Here is a 24,144-nt window from a genome sequence, read left to right as displayed (position 1 = left end):
GTACTGTAATCTCGATTCCCATGTAAGAACCTGAACCTTATGTATTATTGTACTCAACTGCACAATGTAATGAATGTGTTATCCTTGTCAGTTGATTAGGCTACAATAACTCAGAAGTACTGTAAGATTATGCCAAAAAAATTAACTCAAAACAAACGGTTTACTGAAATACTGAGCAAAAGGCACCATAAATTGCGCATACTGCATGCACATCTATTTGTTTTGGGTCAAATAATTACATATGGTTTAGGCATACTGTCCGGTTGACACTGATTGGATGCGTTATGTAGAACAGAAATGTTCAGGTCTGCAGTCGAACTGGATCCCTAAAATTGACAACAGACCATTCACATATCCTCTTTTTTTTAATAAAGAACATATCCGATCGAACTGCATAACAAACAACCGGCCATGAGTTCAGTGAAGTTACCAACCTGATTTGCGGAGTGGTGACAGTCTTGGAATGATAGCCGCGCCCTGACGGATAGAGAGAGCTCGTCATGGCCACCGCCGGCGCCGCGCCGGACGGGAACATGAAGGAAGCCAGAGCCCACAGAAGAGGACAGGACAAGGAGGCTTTGCGCCGACAGCTAAGCACAGAGGCAGGCCTTCTATCGAGGCCCAGTTCAGTTCGGCGATAGCCCAACTGCGGCCGCCCCCCTCCCCCCCCACCGGCGGCCAGGCATGCCGGACCAGATGCACAAGAAAAATGCATGCGTTCAGCCGGATTAGTGGAAGATTCTTTTCAGTTGCTCGCTCCACCAGCAGTCAATCCACTTTTTTGCCCGCTGCTTGCTTGCTCGTGTGCATGCCTGGCACTGGGCGAGCGTAACTGCGGGGAAATGTGCTGAAATTTTCCGCATGCGGCGAACCAGGATGAGGAAGAGCCATTTTGCACGGAACGGGCCTGTCTCAAAAACTAACTAGTGCATAGCGCGCGCTATCACGCGCGGACATGTATAGTGTAACACCTAGGTATCACACAACCCTAAGACGCTACACTCAAACTACCAAATGCTGAAAATTAAAATTTCAGCAGCAAATATATATACAAGCACGATGCGAAAGCAACAAAAGATAGATATATAAGAAAAGTGTGATACTCCGACAGAACAACTCTATCTTTAACAACATTAGCAAGGGTTCTCTATAATCTTTCGGACTCAAGACAAACCGTCTTAGCATTATGGGATCTTGTAAAAGTGTAGGATGTGCAACTAACCCATTTTTCCATGCTCTCTTCGAAGGACAACCTGGGAAGGAAAAAAATAAGGGTGAGATTGAATAATATTAGCAAGGAAACTGCTTTAACAAACTATTTAAACCACATTAGATTAATTAATCATTTAATATTGCAATAAGTATAGAATAGCCATCGCATATCCACTTCTTTCACGAAGAATTAGGTGATCACGTTATGAAAACATAGCATTAGTTTGTAATGAGTTACCTCTGACCGATAGTTTAGGATCCTAATAGAACAATAGAAAATCACCCACACAAGCCATAACATATAGGTTACCATAACAACCGGGAAAATAAAGTAGCATAAATGTAGATAAAACCCCATAATCAAATAAATAATATGTAAAAAAGGCTTATGAATGGTAAGAAAGGGAAAATAAATAATATCTCGACGATCCCTTTAGCCAAACCGTAACTCACCTTACTAGAAAAACTATCACTTCTCATGTTGGTTTCAATACAACTACATCAAACCAATATCCAAGTATATCAATACAACCCACATATAGTGTATCCAAGGTCCGATAAGCCGTAGTGCATTGTGAAACATAATCATTCATAGTATATCGTAATATACTTCATCACATCCAACCCTCAAAACCATATAGAAAAGCATATAAATGCACATGAACTCCTGCCTTCATACCCAACAAGGTATGAAGCTGCATCGTTGTGCCCAATAAACGATGTTGTACCGGTACGGTCGGAACCATAGGTTCACGACATAACTCCATATGCCAATGCAATGCAATGCAACATGATGCAATGCCATAAGATAGATGCCATATTCAAATAATACCCAAAAACCATATACTCCATATCCAAATGCCATGTACTCCATAATGGAAAAGAGAATAGTCCATGATAATTAATGTAGAGAGATACAAGCGGTGCTTCTGTAACATAAATAGCGCCAATGATGATTAAATAATGTAATCTCACATATGCCAAACATCAACCAAATAGTTAATCATATCAACATATCAGCAACTTGTCTTTCGTACTGTAATCTTGATTCCCATGTAAGAACCTGAACCTTATGTAGTATTGTACTCAATTGCACAATGTAATGAATGTGTTATCCTTTTCAGTTGATTAGGCTACAATAACTCAGAAGTACTGTGACATTATGCCAAAAAAATTAACTCAAACCAAACGGTTTGCTGAAATATACTTGGCAAAAGGCATCATAAATTGTGCATGCTGCATGCACATCTATTTGTTTTGGGTCAAATAATTACATATGGTTTAGGCATACGGTCCGGTTGACACTGATTGGATGTGTTATGTGGAACAGAAATGTGCAGGTCTGCAGTTGATCTGGATCCCTAAATCGATAGCAGACCATTCACATATCCTCTTTTTTTTAATAAAGAACATATCCGATCGAACTGCATAACAAACAACCGGCCACGAGTTTAGCGAAGTTACCAACCTGATTTGTGGAGTGGCGACAGTCTTGGAAGGATAACCGCGCCCTGACGGACAGAGGGAGCTCGTCACGGCCGCCGCCAGCGCCACGCTGGACAGGAACAGGAAGGAAGCCAGAGCCCAGAGAGGAATAGCATCTTGATAGATCTAATGCATGTGGAGTTCTTCTTTTCATTTGTATTGATGAGCTTGCTGCACCTGCTAGCATGCTGCTGTTTATAGTTCTTTTCTTGTCTTCTTATTTTGTTTCTCTTTTCTTTTATTCCTAGTTGTTAGGTTCCATCCTATTTTTTCCTTTTTCTTTTCCTGGTCTTCTTTTCATTTGTATTCTTTTGAGTTATTTCCACCATGAAATATATTATTCTTGATTTATTTATTTTACTATTATTTTTCTTTTGTTAATTTTTCATTTATTGGTTTTACAATTATTCCCTATCCAATGCCTTTTCCATTATAGTCACTTGTTTATTATACTATTTTTGTACATTTTCTTTATGTATCCCTTATTTTCATTTTTATAGTTTTTATTCTTCCATTACTAACTATATTTAAATCTAATTCAAGTACCTGCGGATGCTCCATACTTGCGCCGTGATCATAATCAATGGACATTTGTGAAGAGAAAGTCTGTTACCATACCAGTACCTGCGGATCCTTGATGTATTAGAATTATTATGTAATATTTCATAAACATGTGATGGGAAATTTGAAAATTTTGATTTATATATATACTGCATCAATTTCTCCTCACACATTGACACTCACAAACTCCTCGCAAAATAACACATTGACTAATAACATGAATTGATTAAGTTATATGTGAAAATCACTTTTTTAACGTTAATGTGTTGAGAAAACTCATTTTATTTCGAAAGCCAATAGTTTCAAATATTTCTATTATTTAATACATATTTGCATGGTCAAAATAAAAATTATAATATGTATAAAGTTATATAAATTATGAGTCCTATCACTTAAATAAAATGCAATATTTTTGCTGGACATATAGAATCTAAATAATTTGAGGTTCAAATCTAGTGCATTAATTTGTTTGTAATTCAAGTTAATTTGTTTTGTAATTGAAGTTAATTTGTTGTGATTCACATTAATTTGTTTAGTGCATTAATTTGTTTGTAATTTAACCTCAATTTGGATGTATTTAGATGCAAATTTAGTTCGGAAATTTAGTTGAAAATTTAGTTTGGAAATGATTGTTTGTAATTTAGATGGAAATTTAGTTAGATCCTTGGAAATTTAGTTGGATCCTTGGAAATTTAGATGGAAATTTAGTTTGGAAATTTAGATGGAAATTTTGATCCTTCGAAATTTAGTTTGCAAATTTAGATGGATATTTAGTTGGAAATTTGGATCCTTGGAAATTTGGTATGCAAATTTAGTTTCAAAATTTAGATGGAAATTTAGTTCTGAATATTTTGGATAAATAGGTGTATAATTTGATCAAAACAATTTGTATATTCAATAGTTTGTTCAGATGGATCCGCGACGTGATGCGATGAATGATGAGCAGTTCCTAATGGATATGATTGCATCCGGTAGCGCCGCGGCAGCTGGTCATGCCGACGACACCGGTGATGACGCCAATACCGACATATACCTCAATATGTCTGGTGGCGACGAAATTGATCAGCCCCAGGAAACAAATGTATATATCTTAACATCGATCATTCTTTTCATTTGTTGTACTTACAATGAGTAATCACCATGAATATATATGAATTTTTTTGAAGCCATCTGGATCATCAAGTCAGGCCAAAAAAACAAAGCGAGGCCCGGTCAAGAAATTGGAAGGGCGATTTATCATAACAGAAGTGGCTCTAGATGGCGAACCGATCGCTCCAGAACCGATCGCTCAGGATGTGGTTGTCCAGGACCACATCCCTATCAGCTTCAGGTTATGGAAAGCAAGCAATCCAAGCGAGCAAAGGGATGCGGTGCCTGAAAGAGAAAAGGAGTGGCTCTGGCGGGAGCTGAAGAAAAACTTCACGGTTCCGGCTGAATCAGAAGAAGCTGCTAAGCGATGGACCTTGAGCAAGATGGCCGAACAGCTTCAAACATTCAAGAAGAATCTGACGAAGAATTATATCTAGAAAGGGAAAATGCCAGAGTTCACTGGAGACCTTACAAAGCAGAAGGACCACTAGAATGCCTTTGTGGCATATAAGTCTTCAGAGGTTGGGATTCGAAATGTGCAAAAGGCCAAGGAAAATGCCTTGAAGATAGTATATCGTCACACTCTTGGGCAAGGTGGGTACAAGATGGCAAAACCAAAATGGGAGAAGATGGAGCAGGATTTGATTGACAAAGATATCACGCCTGCGACCATCACCTGGCCTGAATGTTCGAAGAACTGGTAATATGCTCATGGTGGAACGTTGGACCCAGAGACGGGTGAGTGCATCTTTGGCAAGAAAATTCAGCAAGTGGCCCGCAGACTACAGGAGGCCATACAAGCAGTTAGCCAAGGCACATTCCAGCCCGATAGAGAAAAGGACGAACTAACATACGCTCTTCAGAACCCAGAACATCCGGGGCGTACAAGGGGCAAGGGAGTGGTTGTGTGGAAATATGGCTTCATAGATTACATCGATACATATAGAAGCCGGGATAGAAGGAAGAACGAGGAGCACCTGCACTTGCGAAGGCTAGAGGAACAACTCCTCTCACAAGATGAAAGAATGGCAGATGAGGTTAAACGCCAGGTGGCCTTAGCAATGAGCCAGCAGCAGCAACAGCAAACGGCGCCTGCAGAGCCTATCGTCGATGCGGCCGGCCTATATCAAAGTAAAAGCAGCTGCGCCTCCATGGCCCTCCCTGTCGATACGGGAATCCCCGCTATTGATACGATGGCCGAGCAGCACTATCTAGTGGATGAGATCACCCAGCGGACACCTTGTGCGCTTCAAACATGCAGTAAGAACTTAAGGTTCACGGTAGCGTACGGTTCCGCCATGCCAAGCACACCAGGCGAGGTGTACCATGGGCAGGAGATCCCGGCTGGATACGCTAAAGTTGGGGTCGAGGAGGTGTGCAATGATTGGAAGAATCTCGAGCTCGATATTCCTGGAGGTTACGGGGAGACAACACTAGCAGACGCTGTTCATGGTTACATACTATGGGACAAGCGGTACATCGTCCTCAAGCCTACCGATCAAGGATCAAGGCCGGCATCGCCGCAACTCGATCGTCGTTCACCTCCTCCGCCACCGTCTTCGAGACCTGCCCCAGAACACTCTCCTTCGTTTTCATCTCAAAGGCGGCTGTTGACTACTCCTGCCAAGCCGCCATCTCCTGGCTCACCTCCTTCGCCACCGCCAAAGAAGCGAAAGAAGACGGAGCCACAGAATCAGGACAAACTGCTGGACCCTGCAAAATTAAAAAAATTTATTGGAATGAAGGAATCAAATATGAGAAAGTTCATTGAGCCACCGCCGCTTTCGGACTACGACCGCTCGATTAAGAAATCATACGACAAGAGGAAATCAGGGTCGTCATCGTCCGGTGGTGTTCCACAGCTTGGGGCCCAATAGAAAAAGTCAATAGAACCACTAGTTGTTCTAAACTAGGAACATCAAGGCTTTCTGGGGTTCTTGCAATCAACAAAGCTCACTATTGATTAGATAACAGGAGCTTTGAATCAAGATCTGGATCCGCTGAAAGAGTATCCGATAGCTCCAGTGGTGAGATGGAAATATAAGAAGGCACCAGCCTTGTCCCCCCAGATGTTGTGGACTTGCTTCCAATGCAAATGCGAAGGCTACATGACTTGTACATGAAGGCGATGAGAGATTGCAACTTCATGCAGGGCGCAAAGATTAGAGATGAAGATTTCTTTCGCAGAGAGGCCATCATATGGCTAGATTGGGAAGAAGTGTACCAACTATACCATCAGGATGCCCTCGACATCTCTATCGTCACTTTGTGGCTTCTGTAAGTGTGTTCTTTAAATCTTGTCCATTACCATATATAACTAAGGATGGAGTTTTCTTACTTCATTTGTATCCCGTAGGATGGAGATTCAAACATGCCGCAAAAAAGGGTATTATCACATCGGCTTCGTGGACCCAATGGTTGTGAATTGCAAGAATCTCCAGAGCAATCCTACATAAACATTCAAAAACTTGTACAAGTACTTAAGTGTTCAACACTATAAGGCGATCATTGCATTTCCGTACAACTTTGGGTAAGTCTTTTCTGCCATATAACTATTTTAGTTCTATATAACTGAATTTTATTAACCCTACATGAAATCTTGCAGAGATCACTGGATATTAATTAACATATATCCCGACAAGAGCTTAGCGGTTGTTATGGACTCGTTGCACAGAGATCCAAACCAATACAAAAACATGACCGACATGTTGAACAAGTAATTTATTCTTATCATACCACCTCAATCACCATTGCTTTGAAATCAACGACAACTATATTTATTCATTTTGGTTCGTGTTCAGGGTTTGGAAGAAGTTGGTTCGAAAGCATAGTGGCAATAATTTCAATGCCGAACTAAAGTGGAGGACAAACTTTCCGGTACGGGTGGGATTCTACTTTATTTGCATATTCCATATCCTTTAGTCTATATGAATACATTGATAGCTAATTATTTCTTTTATTTCTCTTGAAGTGTCAGAGGCAGGCGCAAGGAACTAATTTATGCGCATACTATGTCATAGAGAATGTCCATAGCCTAATAGGTCCTCAAAGGACCTTTACCGCATGGCAGGAGGAAGTAAGTACAAAGCTTTATCAAACTTAGCTTGCGTGCAACTCGTTTTGTAAATTGTTGCAATTAATATTATCACTTTTCCACAGCTCTCTCAAATGCGAGACACACTCATACCAGAGGAAAGGATCCTGGCGATTCAAGAAGCCATGTGCGGATTTATTGTTCATGAGGTCCTGAACCCGACTGGAGAATTCTACTATGATGGCGTGTCAAACATAGATAATAGGAGTAAATATGACAAAATTAAGTAAAATTTTTGTTGCACTTTGTATGTAATTGACTTTTGTGTTGCACTTTATATGTAATTGACTTTTGTGTTGCACTTTATATGTAATTGACTTTTGTGTTGCACTTTATATGAGTAAATGAATATATATTTATATTACTGCAGTTCATACTCCACTTAAATTCCAATACAAAATTCAATCTGAAATGGAATAGAAATAACCCAAAAGAAACATGAAAAGAAACAGGAAAAAAAGGGGGCCTTTGGTCCCTGTTGGTAACACCAACCGGGACCAAAGGGTCTGCCAGCAGTTGGCAGACCCTTTGGTCCCAGTTGGTGTTCCCTCATTTGTCCCGGTTTCCTGACCCGAGACAAAAGAGGGACCCTTTTGTCCAGCCTTGGCGGTCGCGGTTTGGAAACCGGGACAAAAGACCTTTCCCAACCGGGACAAAAGACCTTTCCCAACCAGGACAAAATGCCTGTTCTATAGTAGTGTTCAAGGGAAGGTGGGAAAAGCCCTTTGACGAGGCGGACACAGTCGCGGACAAGTTCTATCGCCTCGACGGCAGCGCCACCACCGGCGTGCGCTTCATGCATTCACGGTCGAGCCAGTTCGTCAGCGTTCGCGATGGGCTCAAGGTGCTCAAGCTCCCGTACAAATCGGCACCTCCGCCGCTTCGGCCGCAGTACATGCCGGCATGGCATCAGGGACTGGAAGGAGGCTGGCCCAACACGATGGCTGCTGGCGACCAAGTCCCGTGGTACTCCATGTACGTCTTCCTCCCGGACGCTCGCGATGGCCTGCCGGACCTGGTCGGCAGGATGACGTCCATGCCGGGGTTCTAGCGCCACCGCCTGCCGGAGACGCGGGTGCCCGTCGGAGAGTTCAGGCTGCCCAAGTTCAAGCTGTCCTTCTCGCATAGCCTGACGTGCATCCTCAGGGACGGCATGGGAATCAGAGCCAACTTGGACGCTTGGCAAGCCGACCTGTCCGACATGGCGATGGACGATGACTCCGGCATGCTGCCGTTGTTCGCCGATGAGATCTGCCACAAGGCGGTGGTCGAGGTGAACGAAGAAGGCACCGAGGCCGCAGCGGCCACCATGATGATGTGTGGCGCTATGTGCCTGCAGGAGAGCCCACCGAGGAGAGTGGACTTCGTCGCCGACCACCCCTTCATGTTCTTCGTGGTTGAGGAGGTGTCCGGAGCAATCATGTTTGTTGGGCATGTCCTTGACCCAACAAAATACTAGTAGTTGATTACCGCCTGGTGTGACCGGTATAAACCCTATGTTGACCTTGTCAATCAAAAAATATATTAGTCTAATTATCTCAGTAGCATTTTGATTTCGTTATTAGTGTGGATCCTGGTTGGTCAATCAAATTGTGCCTCATGTCGCACGGCTGGAGTGAAAATTTTGTCTCGTCTGCCTCAAAACAGAAAAGTTCCCCACTGGCGTTCGAAATGTAGGAGGCAAATCTTAGACTGGACCAAATACCTCTTATGCCTGAGGAACCCCTAGACTATCCATTGACTTTTCACATTTCTTCTCAGACAACACGAACCATCTCAACCGGGATACAAGCTTGAGCAGCTCTCAAGCACAGCACACAAGTACTCAAACTTGAGCTAGCCTAGCACTCTCACGCACAAAGAATGTGCTAAATCAAAGTGTTAGATCAATATGCTCTTCAATGGCTTGGAGACGTTTCTTTGGTGTGTATGGGGTTCCTCTGGATTCCAGCAATCTTAAAATGCTCAGGGTGAGGCCCTTATATAGGCCACCAATTCGAAATAGCTTTACTAGCCGTTGGGGCTTTTCTGCGTGCAACTTCGGTTCAAATGAGATGATGGACTGTCGGTTTAACCGATCAATAATAACTTGAAACTAGCAATTGAACTTCTGACATGAGCTGCTGTTGACTTCATCAATTGTGGGCTAAACTGACACTAGGGTAGCCTTCAATGATCACCATTGTAAGGAACATTGTGTCAGACTCGGGGCAACGAGACCGCTCACAGGCGTGAAATATTCTAGAGTAAGGGATAGCGCATGGATGTACCTTACCATACTGTAACTACTCATACAGCAGTACGACTAGTTGATGTACAAGGAAACTACTCGACCTCATTGTAGTAGGACTCTGCTAGTACTCGGATAGGACTTTCCATGTAACCCAGTCCACCCAGTTTATATAAAGGCGGGTAGGGACCTCTCCAAAATATACAATCACCTAAGGCAATACAAACCAACACACATGACATATGGTATTACGCTCCAGCGGCCCGAACTTGTCTAAATCTTTGTGTTCCTTTCACCATCGCGTTCTGATCTCGGCGAGTTCTTGCCTACAATCAATCTCCTCGGGGTATCCCTCGGAGAGCTTGGCGGCTAAACACCGACAGCTAGCGCGCCAGGTATGGGACCTCGCCAACAATCCTCGGAAGAACTCAATGGCATCTTTCGAGGGCAACTCTATGCCTCCAAAGGGCACCACCTTTTTCGTCGGCTCCTGGGTCTTTGTTGCTGATGGCTCAGGTGGTTTCGACAGCCACCTGATTGACCCCAGAGCACTGGAGACATCGGAAGCCGCACGGCGCCATGCAATTGACGATTTCGTCGATCATCTCGACAAAATCCCTATCCCAGTTCATGTCGAAGAAGTCCGAGAACGACCTGATTTTGATGTAATGACATCCTAATCTCCCTCTGAGTTGGAAGAAGATTTGGACCATCTCCTAGAGACCACAAGGCCGGACGCCATCATTGATCGAGAGGCTCCCGCCTTACACCTCCACCAAGACGTCGATTGTGACAACACAGCGCCAGCAGGCAATGAGACCCCGCCCATTACGATCGAGAACTATCTAAAAGATCTATTGGCGATCCCACGCCCGCGAGTTGACAACACGGACCTTCTCGATGGCATCGACCATGTATCACGCAACATCGCAGACTGCATCAACCTTGTAGAATCCTCTCTACGCAAGAAGAAACCCCGCACTAAGCTTGAGAAATCTAGTCCTTGACTTGATCGCACGGGCGACATCTTCTCAGGACTCGATCGTATCGACGACAAAATCGCATATTGCATCAAGCTGGCAGAAGATACACTCCGCATTGGAAGTTTCGACGAGCTAGAGGAGCTCAGATCAGAGAACCACTGGAAAACTAAGGAGTGCAACCCACAGCTTGATCGTTTGGGTTATACTTCACTCGGATCCAAGGCGGATCTCTTTTCTGAACACTCATGTGAAGAAACCTTCTCAAAATTCTTAGATCCCAATCGCGATCAAGCATTCGTTGACTACTTAAATGAGCTGGATGGACCAATCTCCAACGACGAGCTTGTCGAGTGGTTAGACGATATCGACCTATTTATAGAAGGATTGTCCAACCCTGAAAAAATCGAAGAATTGTGGGAACCGTCAAAAGCCAAGCAGTTATGGGAGGATTCCTAGACAAAGATTGCAAATCACACCCCCAAGACGAACAGATGATTGGACAGACTCCTTGCCAGCACAAGTCGATTAGACGACTCTGTCCCAATCGTGGATTACATGTCTCGGTGGTGCAATACTATTCATCAATCAAATTCACCCACCCCTGTGTTAGAGGAGCCTGCAGAACCAGAAGAACCGGGCTCTCATTATTCTCCTAAAGAACTTGAGAATCTACAAAACTACAACAACTTCATGAACAACCTTTCCATCTGAGTGGAAGGAGGGTGGCTGCCTCCTGATGTTCTACCATACGATATCGATGAAGATCTTCTCCACTACACTCTCGGATTGTCCCCCCGTGTGGACCCTCACCACCAAGGTTCAAACCCCGACTCCTACTCCGTGTGGTTCAAACCTTAACTGGGAAGGAGGGAGCTATTAAGAAGGTTCAGACTTCCGATTGGGCAAAATTTAAGGTAGAGCAGAAACTGGAATCCGACCAGGACTCTACTATCTTTGTCCCTATAAAGAAATGACCCCAAGGCAAATCAGAAAGACAACAAACAATGGAATCATCCAAGGCTAGCATGCTCCAGCTTCTAAGATGACGCACTTCCCTTCAAAGAAGGCATTCCACTCCAAGAAGAAGACAACCAGAAGATCCATAACCCTGATCATGAGATTTTCATTGCAATAATCTCAGAGATCGAAGAACACGACGATGACCCAATGGGAAGAGTTGATCTTGTTGACTACAACTCCAGCGACTACGATGAATATTTCTTCGACGCCGAAGCAGCACCAACCTCAACAGAAGCATTCAACTATGAAATACCTCCTCCGCCCCCAAGGTGTTACTGTAACCGCACACTTGGAGGATGATAAGAATGAACTGAAGAAAATTCGCAATCAGAAGAGAAACGTAAGACGCCGCCTTGCAGTAGAACATCGCCAGCAAGTCGGCAACTCCTTCGACTACTCAAACAGTGATCTCCGTAACGTCATCAACATCGGACGCGATGCCCGCACAGTGATCATCGCCAGAAGGAAGGAACGTGAAGAAGTAGATGTGAGGCCCGCATAGTGATCATCTCCAACTATCGACTACCCGAGGATCACGAGTGGAACTCGCACAACCGCCGATACGTCAACCCTACACCTCCATCTCCGAAAAGACAACCAAAGAACAATGCTCCATCAGCTCAAGACCATCTCTACGGCAAACTACATGATCAGTGTCTCCTACACCCCAAATCCAAGCACTCGACTTTCCAGTGCATCACTCTACGCAAAGCCCTAGGAGCACCCCTTCTTCCCGCCGACGAGGGTGCAAGTGCACAATGAGGATGATATCTCCACTAAAGCTATCATAGTCTTTGCAACACTAATAAATTTTATATTATTACAAATTTTGTACCATTTATAAGGGCCGTTTTCGCAACAGCCATAATATTGGTTGGCTCATGAAACACCTATATCGAGTCAAGCATCATTACGTATTAAATAAAAGATCTATTTCCTAAGTTTGATTGAGTACTTTTTTTCTCTCATCTAAGAAAATAATCAGGTGGTTCAAACCGAATTAGGTTCAAACACCATTTTTTCTCTATCCTAGAGGAAACTCAGGTGGTTCAAACCGATTCAGGTTCAAACCCCGATTGTTTCTCCCGTCTTAGAAGATAATCAGGTGGTTCAAACCGAATCAGGTTCAATCCCCAATTTTTCTCAACCCTAGAGGAAACTCGGGTGGTTCAAACCGATTCAGGTTCAAACCTCGATTTTCCCCCCATCTTAGATGAAAAATCAGGTGGTTCAAACCTTATCATGTTCAAACCCCGATCATTACAAAACTCTTCGGGCTATACCTTTAAGCTATGGACTGGATTTGGTATTTGCTAAACCATTCGAGGTTTAGGGCATTAAAACCTGGCAGTCTCATAATTTTTGGACTGGATTTGGTATTCGCTAAACCTTTCGAGGTTTAGGGTATTAAAACCTAACAGTCTCATAATTTTTCGACTGGATTTGGTATTCGCTAAACCCTTCGAGGTTTTAGGGCATTAAACCCTGGCAGTCTCATAATTTTCCGATTGGATTTGGTATTTGCTAAACCTTTCGAGGTTTAGGGCATTAAAACCTGGCAGTCTCATAATTTTTCGACTGGATTTGGTATTCACTAAACCTTTCGAGGTTTAGGGCATTAAAACCTGGCAGTCTCACAATTTTTCGCCCGGATTTGGTATTCGCTAAACCTTTCGAGGTTTAGGGCATCAAAACCTGGTAGTCTCACAATTTTTCGACTGGATATGGTATTCGCTAAACCTTTTAAGGTTTCGGACATCAAAACCTAACAGTCCTACATCCCTCGACTACTTGTGGCACCCGTTAAGCCGGTAATGGTCTGAGACACAAAAGTTTTGTAGTCCCACACCAATCGTCGTTTTCATGCCATTGACTACCTATGGCCTCGCATTGCAGGGGCACATACTACACAAATAAGTCAAGTACTTTGCTACTAAAGTACTAATAGATACAAGTTATGCCTGTTTTAAACAAGTACAAAGTACCTGCAGCATGGACAAATAAATATGTTCACAAGTGACGACCCATCATTTTACAACATGTTTCACGACGTAAATAAGTTCACGCCTCTCCATCTAAGGGCTGCTCTAGCACGTCAATTATCTTGTTGGCAATGCGTTTCACTTCTTCGACATACTCAGCGAACCTTTCATCTGAGTATCCCTCAGCTAACCCATCGCCAATTAGATCTAAGTTTGCTCCAGACCAGTATGACTTGACCAATCCCAGGACGTGCACCATATACTGCTTTGACGCCTCGGATAGGAAGCCAGCAATTTTTTGGGGAGCCTCACGAAGACGCTACACCAAAGTCCTATCACCTGCTTCACCATCTTCGACCACGCTGACTACCGCCTGCGCTGCCATCTTGAGATCGGTTAATTCCTTGGCCTGGAGATCCTTCTCAGTCGCCAAGTCCTTGATTTGTTGCATACTCTGAATGAGTTGCTTATCTGCATCAGCTTTAATCTTGGATAGCTTCTCCACAACATCTATGTGACAGTACATAATATTTGTCAGATCAGTCACCAGTTCCTCTTTTGTTATTATCAATTTTTTGAGTTCTATGTGAACATAAGGTGATATAAGTACCAGCATGAAGGATGAAGGAGAGATCGACTACTTTTTGTGGCTGCAAGAACTAACAATACAAGGGAGTTACCTTTGTAATCTTTTGTCAATTTTTTGTTTTTCTCCTGCAGATGTTTACTCCTCTCTTCAAGAGTACTTGTCTTTCCCTAGAGTATCTACTCTACTCTGCAGGAGATCGACTTCTTCCTTGTGCTCTGCCTTCAACTTCTCAAGCTATCCTCGAAGACCTGCGATTTCCTGGACCTAACGTTCCTGATCCATGGATAGTCGCAGGCCCTCTCTAGCTTGTTGTAGCTGTTGAGCATGAGCAGCTGCTTGTGTCAGACCCGTAGCAGCGGGACTGCTCACAGGCGTGGAATATTCTAGAGAAGGGGGGACGACATGGATTACCCCCTACCTCTTTGTAACTACTCGTCCCACAGTAGGACTAGCTGATGTACAAGGAAACTACTCGATCTCGTTGGAGTAGGACTCCACTGGTACTCGGCTAGGACCTTCCATGTAACCCTGTCCCCCCAAGATATATAAGGGCGGGCAGGGACCCCCTCAAAAGATCGAACAACACCTAAGGCAATACAAACCACCACACAGGACGTAGGGTATTATGCTTCGGCGGCCTGAACCTGTCTAAATCTTTGTGTTCCTGGAACCATCACGTTCTGATCTCGGCGAGTCCCTACCTACAATCAATCTCCTCGGGGTATACCTCGGAGAGATTGCCGGTAAAACACCGATAGCTGGTGCGCCAGGTAGGGGGTCTCATGGGTCTGCACCGCTGACGGATCAGGAGGTTTCTCTAGCCACTTGATCGACACCACGAGCATGAAGACACTTCGACGGGAGCAACTCGGCGAAACCACTTCCGCCGAGATCCTTCTTCCTCAACTCGCTGAAGAAATTGAAAGTTTGTCCCTCTCGGACACGACTTCGACTCGTTTTCCTCTCGGATTGGAAAATTCAGTCGCATCGTACTCCGCAATTTTCCACCGAAAAAATCTTGCTCAGAACTACGTCATGACTTGGATTGCCCCTCAGTTCGACTCCTATCCGAACTCAGGTGATGATTTCGAATCGGACTTACTCAACTTTCCAAGTCTGACCATCATGGCAACACCGCAAAGCCGAGTCATATACTGGAAGGGCTCGGAATCTACCGGATCACTCGACAACGCTCGTCTAGTAGCATGTCTTCAGGACCTGCCTTACCAATTGGGCAGACCACTCTCTCCGATCGGGGAGGAAGAGATCGGCGACATTGCCCTAGTCGACTACAGCACGACTCACTCGACCCCGAATAGACAAGTGTATGTTTCACTCCAGGGAGAGGAAAGCGCACTCGAATCTCTGACTGATCAATACGCCAACGAGAACCTGGATCAGATTTCAGATGACGAGCTATTAGTCAATGCTCCACATGATGAATCTCAACAGGACAGAGATAGCTGACGATGACGGAACCGCCGTCGTGCCACTCGCAGGAAGAACGCGGCTGCACAAGCTCAGCATGCCGTGGCACCTCATGGTCCACGTAACCTACGACGAGACTTGGACGAAGCAACCAATCCAGCTTTTTGTAGCCTGCTAATCAACTTAGCCGAGGCAGCCATATTAATGCAAGGTTTACCAGATACTCCTGAAATTCGCCAGATTCAGCACTTGACCAGAGATGCCTTGCATCAGATTGGTAGGCAGAACCCAGCTCCATCTACTTCCCACAACAGTCGTACTCCAACACGACAGCAAGACAACCAGGAAGCAGACCAAGATGCTCGCCTGCGTGGTCCACACCAGCCTAGATATCAAGATGAAAGTCATCATGCCAGCCCTTCAAGAGGTCACGACCACAATCGTGGCAACCTCAACGATGCACGAGACATCATCAATGCCAGGCGTCACGGACGCCCCGTGGACGAAACCGATCGTTTTCCAGCCTTTAGTCACAACATAAACTACACTGAATACCCGGTCAGTTTCAATCCAGTCAACATGTAGAATCTAAAGAAATACGATGGAAAGCAAGATCCTCGTCAATGGTTACGTATCTACTCGACTGCCATTGAAGTAGTAGGAGATATGAATTCTACCAAAGTCATATACTTCCCAATGGTTTTGGAATCTGCCCCCCTCACTTGGCTCGAGAGCTTGAGGCATGACTCTATCCACTCATGGGAAGATTTGAAGAAGCTCTTCATCGACAATTTTCAAGGCTCCATTCATCATGCAAGCAGGAGCACGGTGAGGCCTGCATTAAAAGGTTCTTCGACACGCGTGCTACCATTGCTAACATCGCAGATGACGATGTTATCAACTGCTTTCACAATGGCCTAGCTTCCCAGCAATTATACCGCGACTTTGGAAGGAACCGACCCCGCTCAGTAGTGGAACTTCGAGATATGATGTTGGGATGGGCCGATCAAGAAGAGCAGGAGCGCGATCGCTTTCCCTGTCGCAATGACAACAATCAGAAGCGCAACGGAGATTCACGTTCCAACAAGAATCAACGCAATTTTGACAAAAAACAAAAGCCGGAAGACACAGTAGCAACATTGGATCGGGGTCAACGATGCAAAAAGGGGAATCAGCAAGATGATTTCTAGAAACTACTCGCAAGACCTTGCCCCCTCCACCCAAAGGGAAAGCATACGATCCTCGAGTGCATAAATCTAAGAGCGCCAGATGGAAGAAGACAAGAAGAAAAAGGACAAGCAAGATGACAAAGAGAATGATAAAGATGGAACCATGGGATTTCAACAACCTGCCAAAATGGTCAACATGATCTACGGAGGAGACTCTTCCTTCAACAAAAGAAGTCAGGAACTGGTCTGGCGGGAAATATTAAAAATGGAACCAGCCGTTCAGAAACCATTAGGCACAGCGAGGTCCCGATTACCTTCTCTAGAGAAGATCAGTGGACCAGATTCTCCGAGCCAGGAAAATTCCCACTCGTTCTGGATCCAGTGGTGGCAGGTTCCATACTTACTCGAGTGCTTATTGATGGTGGCAGCGGCTTGAATCTCATCTTCATGAGTACAATTACAAAGATGGGACTCGATATTTCGGACAAACTGAAACCTAGTAAAGTACCATTGTACGGCATCGTACCCGGAAACGCTTCCATCCCAATTGGCATGGTGGTACTCCCAGTTACTTTTGGTACTCCAGATAATTACCGAACAGAGCTCATCAAATTTGAAGTAGCAGACTTCGAGTCATGATACCACGCCATACTTGGACGACCGGCTATGGCTATGTTCATGGCAATCCCTCATTATGTCTACCTACTGCTTAAAATGCTGGAAAAAACAGGAGTCCTTACTTTCCGCGGAGATCTCCAGAAGTCATTTGAATGTGAAAAAAAAGCTATCACCTACGCTTCCACAAATCGACTACTAGACACCACAGGAGAAGTACTCGCAACTGCCCAACAGTACTCTGCATCAGGGATGGAAATCCCTACGAAGAAGACAAATCGTTCTACACCAAAGCCACCCGACAATGTGGGAGTGAAGACGATTCAACTACAAGAAGGTGACCCATCAAAAATGGCATTGATTGGATCGGGACTCACTGACAAATAGGAAAGCGCGCTCATCAACTTCCTTAGAGCCAACCGTGACGTATTTGCTTGGAAACCAGCCGATATGCCCGATGTCCCTAAGGAGTTGATTGTGCACTCCTTAAATGTCAACCCGAACGCCACTCCTAAGAAGCAACGCCTATGGAGATTCTCAGCAGAGAAGAGAGAAGCCATCAAGAAAGAACTTGCCAAACTACTCGCGGCTGGATTCATCAAAGAAGTTTATCACCCCGAGTGGCTGGCAAATCCTGTACTTGTTCTCAAGAAAAACAACAACGAGTGGAGGATGTGTGTAGACTACACAGACCTCAACAAACACTATCCGAGAGATCCTTTCGGGCTTCCTCGTATCGACCAAGTCATCGACACGATGGCCGGCTGCATTTTACTATCCTTCCTTGATTGCTACTTGGGCTATCATCAAATAGCCCTCAAAGAAGAAGATCAAATCAAGACAGCATTCATCACTCCGTTCGGGGCATACGCATACAAGATCATGTCCTTCGGATTAAAGAACACTGGAGCGACATATCAATGTGCTATACAGCTATGTTTCACCAATCAGCTTCATCACAACGTAGAAGCTTACGTCGATGATGTGGTCGTGAAGACAAAGGAATACAACTCCTTTATTCCCGATCTAGAAGAAACTTTCAATAGTCTACGAAGCTTCAGGTGGAAGCTGAACCCAACCAAGTGAGTTTTCGGCGTGCCATCCGGCAAACTACTTGGCTTCAGCGTCAGTCACAGAGGGATTGAAGCAAATCCTGAAAAGATAAACACAATTATGAACATGGAAGCTCCAGCCTCCATCAAAGACGTCTAGAAGCTCACAGGGTGAATGGCCGCCCTAAACAAATTCCTTTCGAGGCTTGGAGAAAGAGGATTTCCCTTTTTCAAACTTCTCAAGAAGCAAGATAAGTTTTGATGGTCTCAAGAAGCAGCCGATGCACTCAAAGACCTCAAGCAACACCTCCAGTCGCCTCCTATCCTCACGGCCCCAATGCCCGGAGAGGAGCTACTCCTTTATATCGCGGTTGCCACACACATCGTCAGCATGACAATTGTGGTAGAGCGCAAAGAAGAAGGGAACGCCTACGGCGTCCAGCACCCTGTTGTTGATGGTCACTAACGACCTATTTTGACTGTCAAGTCCTACAAAAAATGAACCTATTTACTAACGAATTCCACAGATGATGTTCTAGAATGTGTGTAGGTGATTTTTAGCTGATTTTGCAGCATAATGGTGTGGTATGATCGAAGACACAATGTTCCAGTGAATCAGGACGCGACACGTGTCAGAACATGGATTAGAGGGCCCACCAGAGCAAGAAACCGACATACCAGAGGCTAATACCCGTGCCAATGACAAGTGGGTCTAGGAAATAACCCACATACCAAAAGGGAAGGTCACGTGAAGGCTCACCATTGGATGCTTAGGTCGGTTTGGAGAGGATTAGCTGCAGATGAAGTCCCCCTCGGCTGTGGCTCCCTCCTATAAATATAGAGGTGGGGGGGGGGGTTGGAGAAATGGAACACACACAACACACCACACCACACAACTCAACTCACCTTCCTTCCATAGAGCTTGAGGCCTTCATCCTAGATGCTTAGGTAGTCTAGGAGGTGTAGAAGAAGAGGAGGAGAGTGAGGAGGAGTCGGGGGAAGTGCCGGGTCTATCGGCACTCTTCTCCGCTTATACCTCGACGGATGCTTAATCGGTTGTAAGTGTTCGAGACTTTCTTGTTTTTTTAGAATTAGAGTTTAGATTGCAAGTTATCGTCTCTACCTTATATTAGTTGATGTGTATGCTTAGCGAGTAGCATTTGATCTTAGCTTAAGACCCCGAATAAAAAAGGGTAGTCTTGGCCAGGGCTAATGTTAGTAGGGAAAGGCGTGGACGTGGTGTCTAGGCTGGACTATACCACTCAGTTGTCTGATAGTCCTACGGTTTGTTGAGGTAGCCGGCAAGTGGTGATAGCCCTGTTCGAGCCCTAGTAATCCTCCACATTCGGATATTGGATAGAGCATTATTACTGGAGCTATCAGCTTGTATAAGCCAATCGAAACCAGTAGCTCGAAGTATAATGGCGACGTGATCCCTTCTTCTAGGCATAGATTCTAGATCTAGAAAGTCCTCTCTTCTATCTTTTCCACACCAGCGTGTGTGTCCTTAGATGAGCCTGAACCCGTAGATAGCGTACTCACATTCCCCAGTAGATACGATACCCTGAAATACTCTTGGGTGAAAGCTACAGCGGTATCTGTGCGCTTACGAATTTATTCATGGCGTTACAAAGTACCAACACCTGTCTACTTCATCAGCGAAGTACACTCTGAATCGAAGGTCCGATATCCTCCGATTCAGAAACTCCTCTACACAATACACATCACCTCAAGGAAGCTACGGCATTACTTCGACAAATACAATATCTCAGTAATCACCGACTTCCCACTGGGTGATATCCTCCACAACAGGGATGCAACTGGACGCATCTCCAAGTGGGCAATGGAACTAGAGCACTCGATCTGCACTTCAAGCCAAGAACAGCAATCAAGTCTCAAGCACTAGTCGATTTCCTGGCTGAATGGAGAGAGAATCAAGTCCCAACTCCAGCGTCTATCCCAGAACATTGGAGCATGTACTTCGACGGTTCACTCAAGCTAGGCGGAGGAGGAGCAGGCGTACTCTTCACCTTCCCAAGAGGTGAACAACTCAAGTACATTTTCCAAATCCTCTTTGAAGTTTCCAACAATGAAGCAGAATACGAAGCCCTTTTGCATGGCCTTCGACTGGCCATATCCCTTGGCATCAAGCGACTACTCGTCTATGGAGATTCCCTCCTTGTGGTCCAACAAGTAAACAGGGAGTGGGATATCAACAAAGAAACCATGGATCCTTACGTCGCGGAAATCAGGAAGCTCGAAAACAAGTTTTCAGGACTGGAGATCCGTCACGTCATCCGTGACAACAACATTGCAGTCGATGTCCTGTCAAAACTTGGTTCCGATAGAGCAGAGGTCCCTCCGGGAGTCTTCGTCCACGAGCTATATCACCCTTCAATCAACACTTCCACCCCAATGGAAGTCAACTCAGCTCCTCAAGAAACTAGTCAAGAGGTCATGATGATCGAAGTCGACTGGCGTGCTACATTCATCGACTACATCAAGAATCAAGTGCTTCCTCCAGGAATTCAAAAGGGCAACGCAGAAGCAATACTCATCATGCGTCGTAGCAAGAACTATGTCCTCATCGACGATAAGCTTTACAAAGGCACAGGATCTGGTGTCCTCATGAAATGTGTCACAGCAGAAGAAGGAAAAGAGATTCTACAAGAAGCTCATGAAGGCACATGTGGAAACCACGCAGTTTCACGTACTTTGGTTGGCAAAGTCTTCAGATCAGGATTTTACTGGCCAACAGCATTATCAGATGCAGAAGCACTCGTCAGACAGTGTCAAGGATGCTAATACTTCGCCAAATAGAATCACTTGCCTGCTCACAACTTGATCACCATACCTCCATCTTGGCCATTCGCCTGCTGGAGCCTGGACATGATCGGACCACTCCCCACAGCGCCAGGAGGTTTTACACACATATTGGTGGCAGTTGACAAGTTTACTAAATGGATTGAAGTCAAGCCAATCACGAAAATTTCGTCAGATCGGGCAGTAGAGTTCATCAGTGAAATACTCCACAGATCTAGGATCAAATTTCACTTCGCAAGAATTCTGGGATTATTGTGAGAACTCCTGCATTGACGTCAAATATGTATCAGTCGCGCATCCAAGAGCCAATGGTCAAGTAGAACGCATCAATGGACTGATAATTGATGGACTAAAGAAAAGGATCTTCAATTCCACAAGCAAAAAGGGAGGCAAATGGCTTGCAGAACTACCAATGGTAATCTGGGGGCTGCGCACTGAACCTAGCAAGGCTACTGGACAAACTCCTTTCTTCCTAGTATACGGCTCTAAAGCAATACTGCCAGCCGACATCATGTGGAAGTCACCTCGACTAAAAATGTACGACACAATAGAACCAGATGGCAGACGTCAAATACAGCTGGACTCACTCGACGAGATGAGATGCAATGCTTTACTGCAATCTACTCGATATCTCCAGAACATGCGATGATATCACGACCGCAACATCCAAACAAGGTCTTTTATCATAGGAGATATGGTCCTTCGAGAATCCAAGATGAAACAGGCCTGCACAAACTCAACTCGCGATGGGAAGGACCTTTCATCATCTCCAGGTGTAAGCCAGTGCCTGAAGTACGCAAGTGAGAGCTGGGTTTACCTTTCTTAAGTATCTCTTCTCTTAGACAACCACACTACCCAGGGCCATCCTATCTTCTTTTCTCTAGGTAAGCTAGCGAAAAGACCTTTACACCTTCGTTCCTCGTGGAAATACAATACCATTGAATACTCATGGGTGATGTACTACAACGGTATCTCCGTGCGCTTGCGGATCTTATCTGTGAATGTTAAGAAATACCAACAAGCATTTCTAGCGCCGTTGCCGGGAAACGGTTGCTGTAGTTGTCTTTGAACTTAGTTTGCATGTGTATCCTTTCTTTTACCTTTCTCTTTCTTTTATCCTTATTCTATTGAAAATCTTTCTATCCACCAACTTTCTGCTCACAAGGGCGAGTTCTTAGAGCCACCAAAATCCTCCAAGCCTATTACAGCTTCATGCTTTGAACTCCGCCCTAGCTTCATAGCTATGGTTCGGGAACAATCCTTCCTTGGTTTTGATAACGAAAATCCCTACCACCACCTACAAAAGTATGAGCAGCTGTGCTTGTGCCTGTCAATCGCAGTCATGGCACAAGAAACACTTCGGTGGAAGTTGTTTCCTTTCTCCCTTGATGAGAGAGCGAAATAATGGTGTGCCCATAATGTAGGGAAGGTAAACGGAGATTGGGAAAAGCTAAGAGACAGGTTATGTCTTGCTTTCTTCCCTATTTCTCGCATTGCTTCCTTGTGAAAAGAGATCCTCGACTTTTGTCAGGATGAGAAGTAAACCATAGGTGCTGCCTGGGCTAGGTTTTCCAAGCAAACCCATGCTAGCCCGGACTTTTCTATCCCCAACCACGTGTTGCTTCAACACTTCTGGTTAGGGCTTAGCAAGGAGTCTGCCCTACAGCTTGATGTCACCGCTGGAGGGTCGTTCATGCACAAAACCACTTCCGAAGGAGAAGCCCTTCTAGACCGCATTCTAGAAAACACCTCCTTCACCGATGCCCTCCCAATAGCAGAACCTTCAAGCTGTGAGGAAGTCTCACTGATTGAGTTGGCACCCTTACTCCGAACCGACCCGGAGTTAACCACCGAGCCATCTCTCGAGCCAGAAACACTGGAGGAAGAAGAAATTCAACCTCAAGAGTTCCCTTTTCAATTTGAGGATGATTTATTCAAAGATTTTAGAAATACGTTGAATTACTTTTACTAGAAGAAACCCCTAGTTCCAGTTGGTCCTACCGAGCCACTCGATAAGGCTTTCCTTAAAGAGGCGGTCAGAAACCTAACCACTGTAATGAGCAACGAATGGGTACAAGAGGGAGAGCTATCTTTTGAACCATTTCAGATCATCACCCCCTCTTTAACCATTCAATGCTTATCCAAGGAACTTTGGGGAAGGCCCTATACAATCCCATGGTTGGAGCAAATATCTTGTCAGCCTCCTATGCATTCATGCATTTGGAGCACTCTTTGGTTCCAACCAAGAAAACCCTTCTGAACACACCAAAATCCATCCTAGAATGAGTTGGGATAATTCATGACATACTTTTATGTCACGATGATTTGGAGGTTGCCCTTGATTTTCATGTCTTCGATGTCTATGACTTGAACGTCTTAATTGTGCATCCCTTCGAAAAACTATTCCTAGAAGCTCCCATACTAGGAACCCTTGATGTGAAACTGGGAAGAGAGATATTCTCGATCCCGATTTCTTGGACAAAGAATTCCCCAGCAAAACTTCTCCCCCAGTCAGAGCTAGTTGAGGAAGTGATGGCCATTTCTCCCTTTGAGCCTTCTAAATCATCTTTAGAAAAAGATGCCGAACTCTTTGTCCAAGAAGAAGATGATTCAGAAGAAATTGTTGAGCTCCCAACTCACGAATGGCCAGCACAACCACCAATCGAGCTAAAACCCCTTCCTTCTGGCCTTTGATATGCTTTCTTGAATGGTGACACCGAATCTCCTCTCATCATTAGCGACAAGCTTTCTGACGAGGAGACAGCCAAACTCCTAGCCGTTCTAGAAAAGCATAGGCCTGTTTTCGGTTATT

General features: G+C 44.8%; 1 protein-coding gene across 1 annotated transcript; it reads left to right on the top strand.

The window, feature by feature from the left end:
* Positions 1–20,735: 20,735 nt before the first annotated feature.
* On the top strand, positions 20,736–21,314 carry LOC120645500. Its single transcript, XM_039922282.1, has one exon. The coding sequence runs from the start codon at positions 20,736–20,738 to the stop codon at positions 21,312–21,314; it is 579 nt and encodes a 192-aa protein (XP_039778216.1).
* The last annotated feature ends 2,830 nt before the right edge of the window (positions 21,315–24,144 follow it).

The sequence above is a fragment of the Panicum virgatum genome, chromosome 8K, assembly GCF_016808335.1.
Source record: "Panicum virgatum strain AP13 chromosome 8K, P.virgatum_v5, whole genome shotgun sequence".
NCBI classification, from domain to species: Eukaryota; Viridiplantae; Streptophyta; class Magnoliopsida; order Poales; family Poaceae; genus Panicum; species Panicum virgatum.
This window is presented reverse-complemented; position numbering and strand designations above follow the sequence as displayed.

Excerpts from the sequence above, each read along its gene's own strand:
- LOC120645500 (XM_039922282.1), top strand. The coding sequence starts at position 20,736 with ATGGATCCTTACGTCGCGGAAATCAGGAAGCTCGAAAACAAGTTTTCA.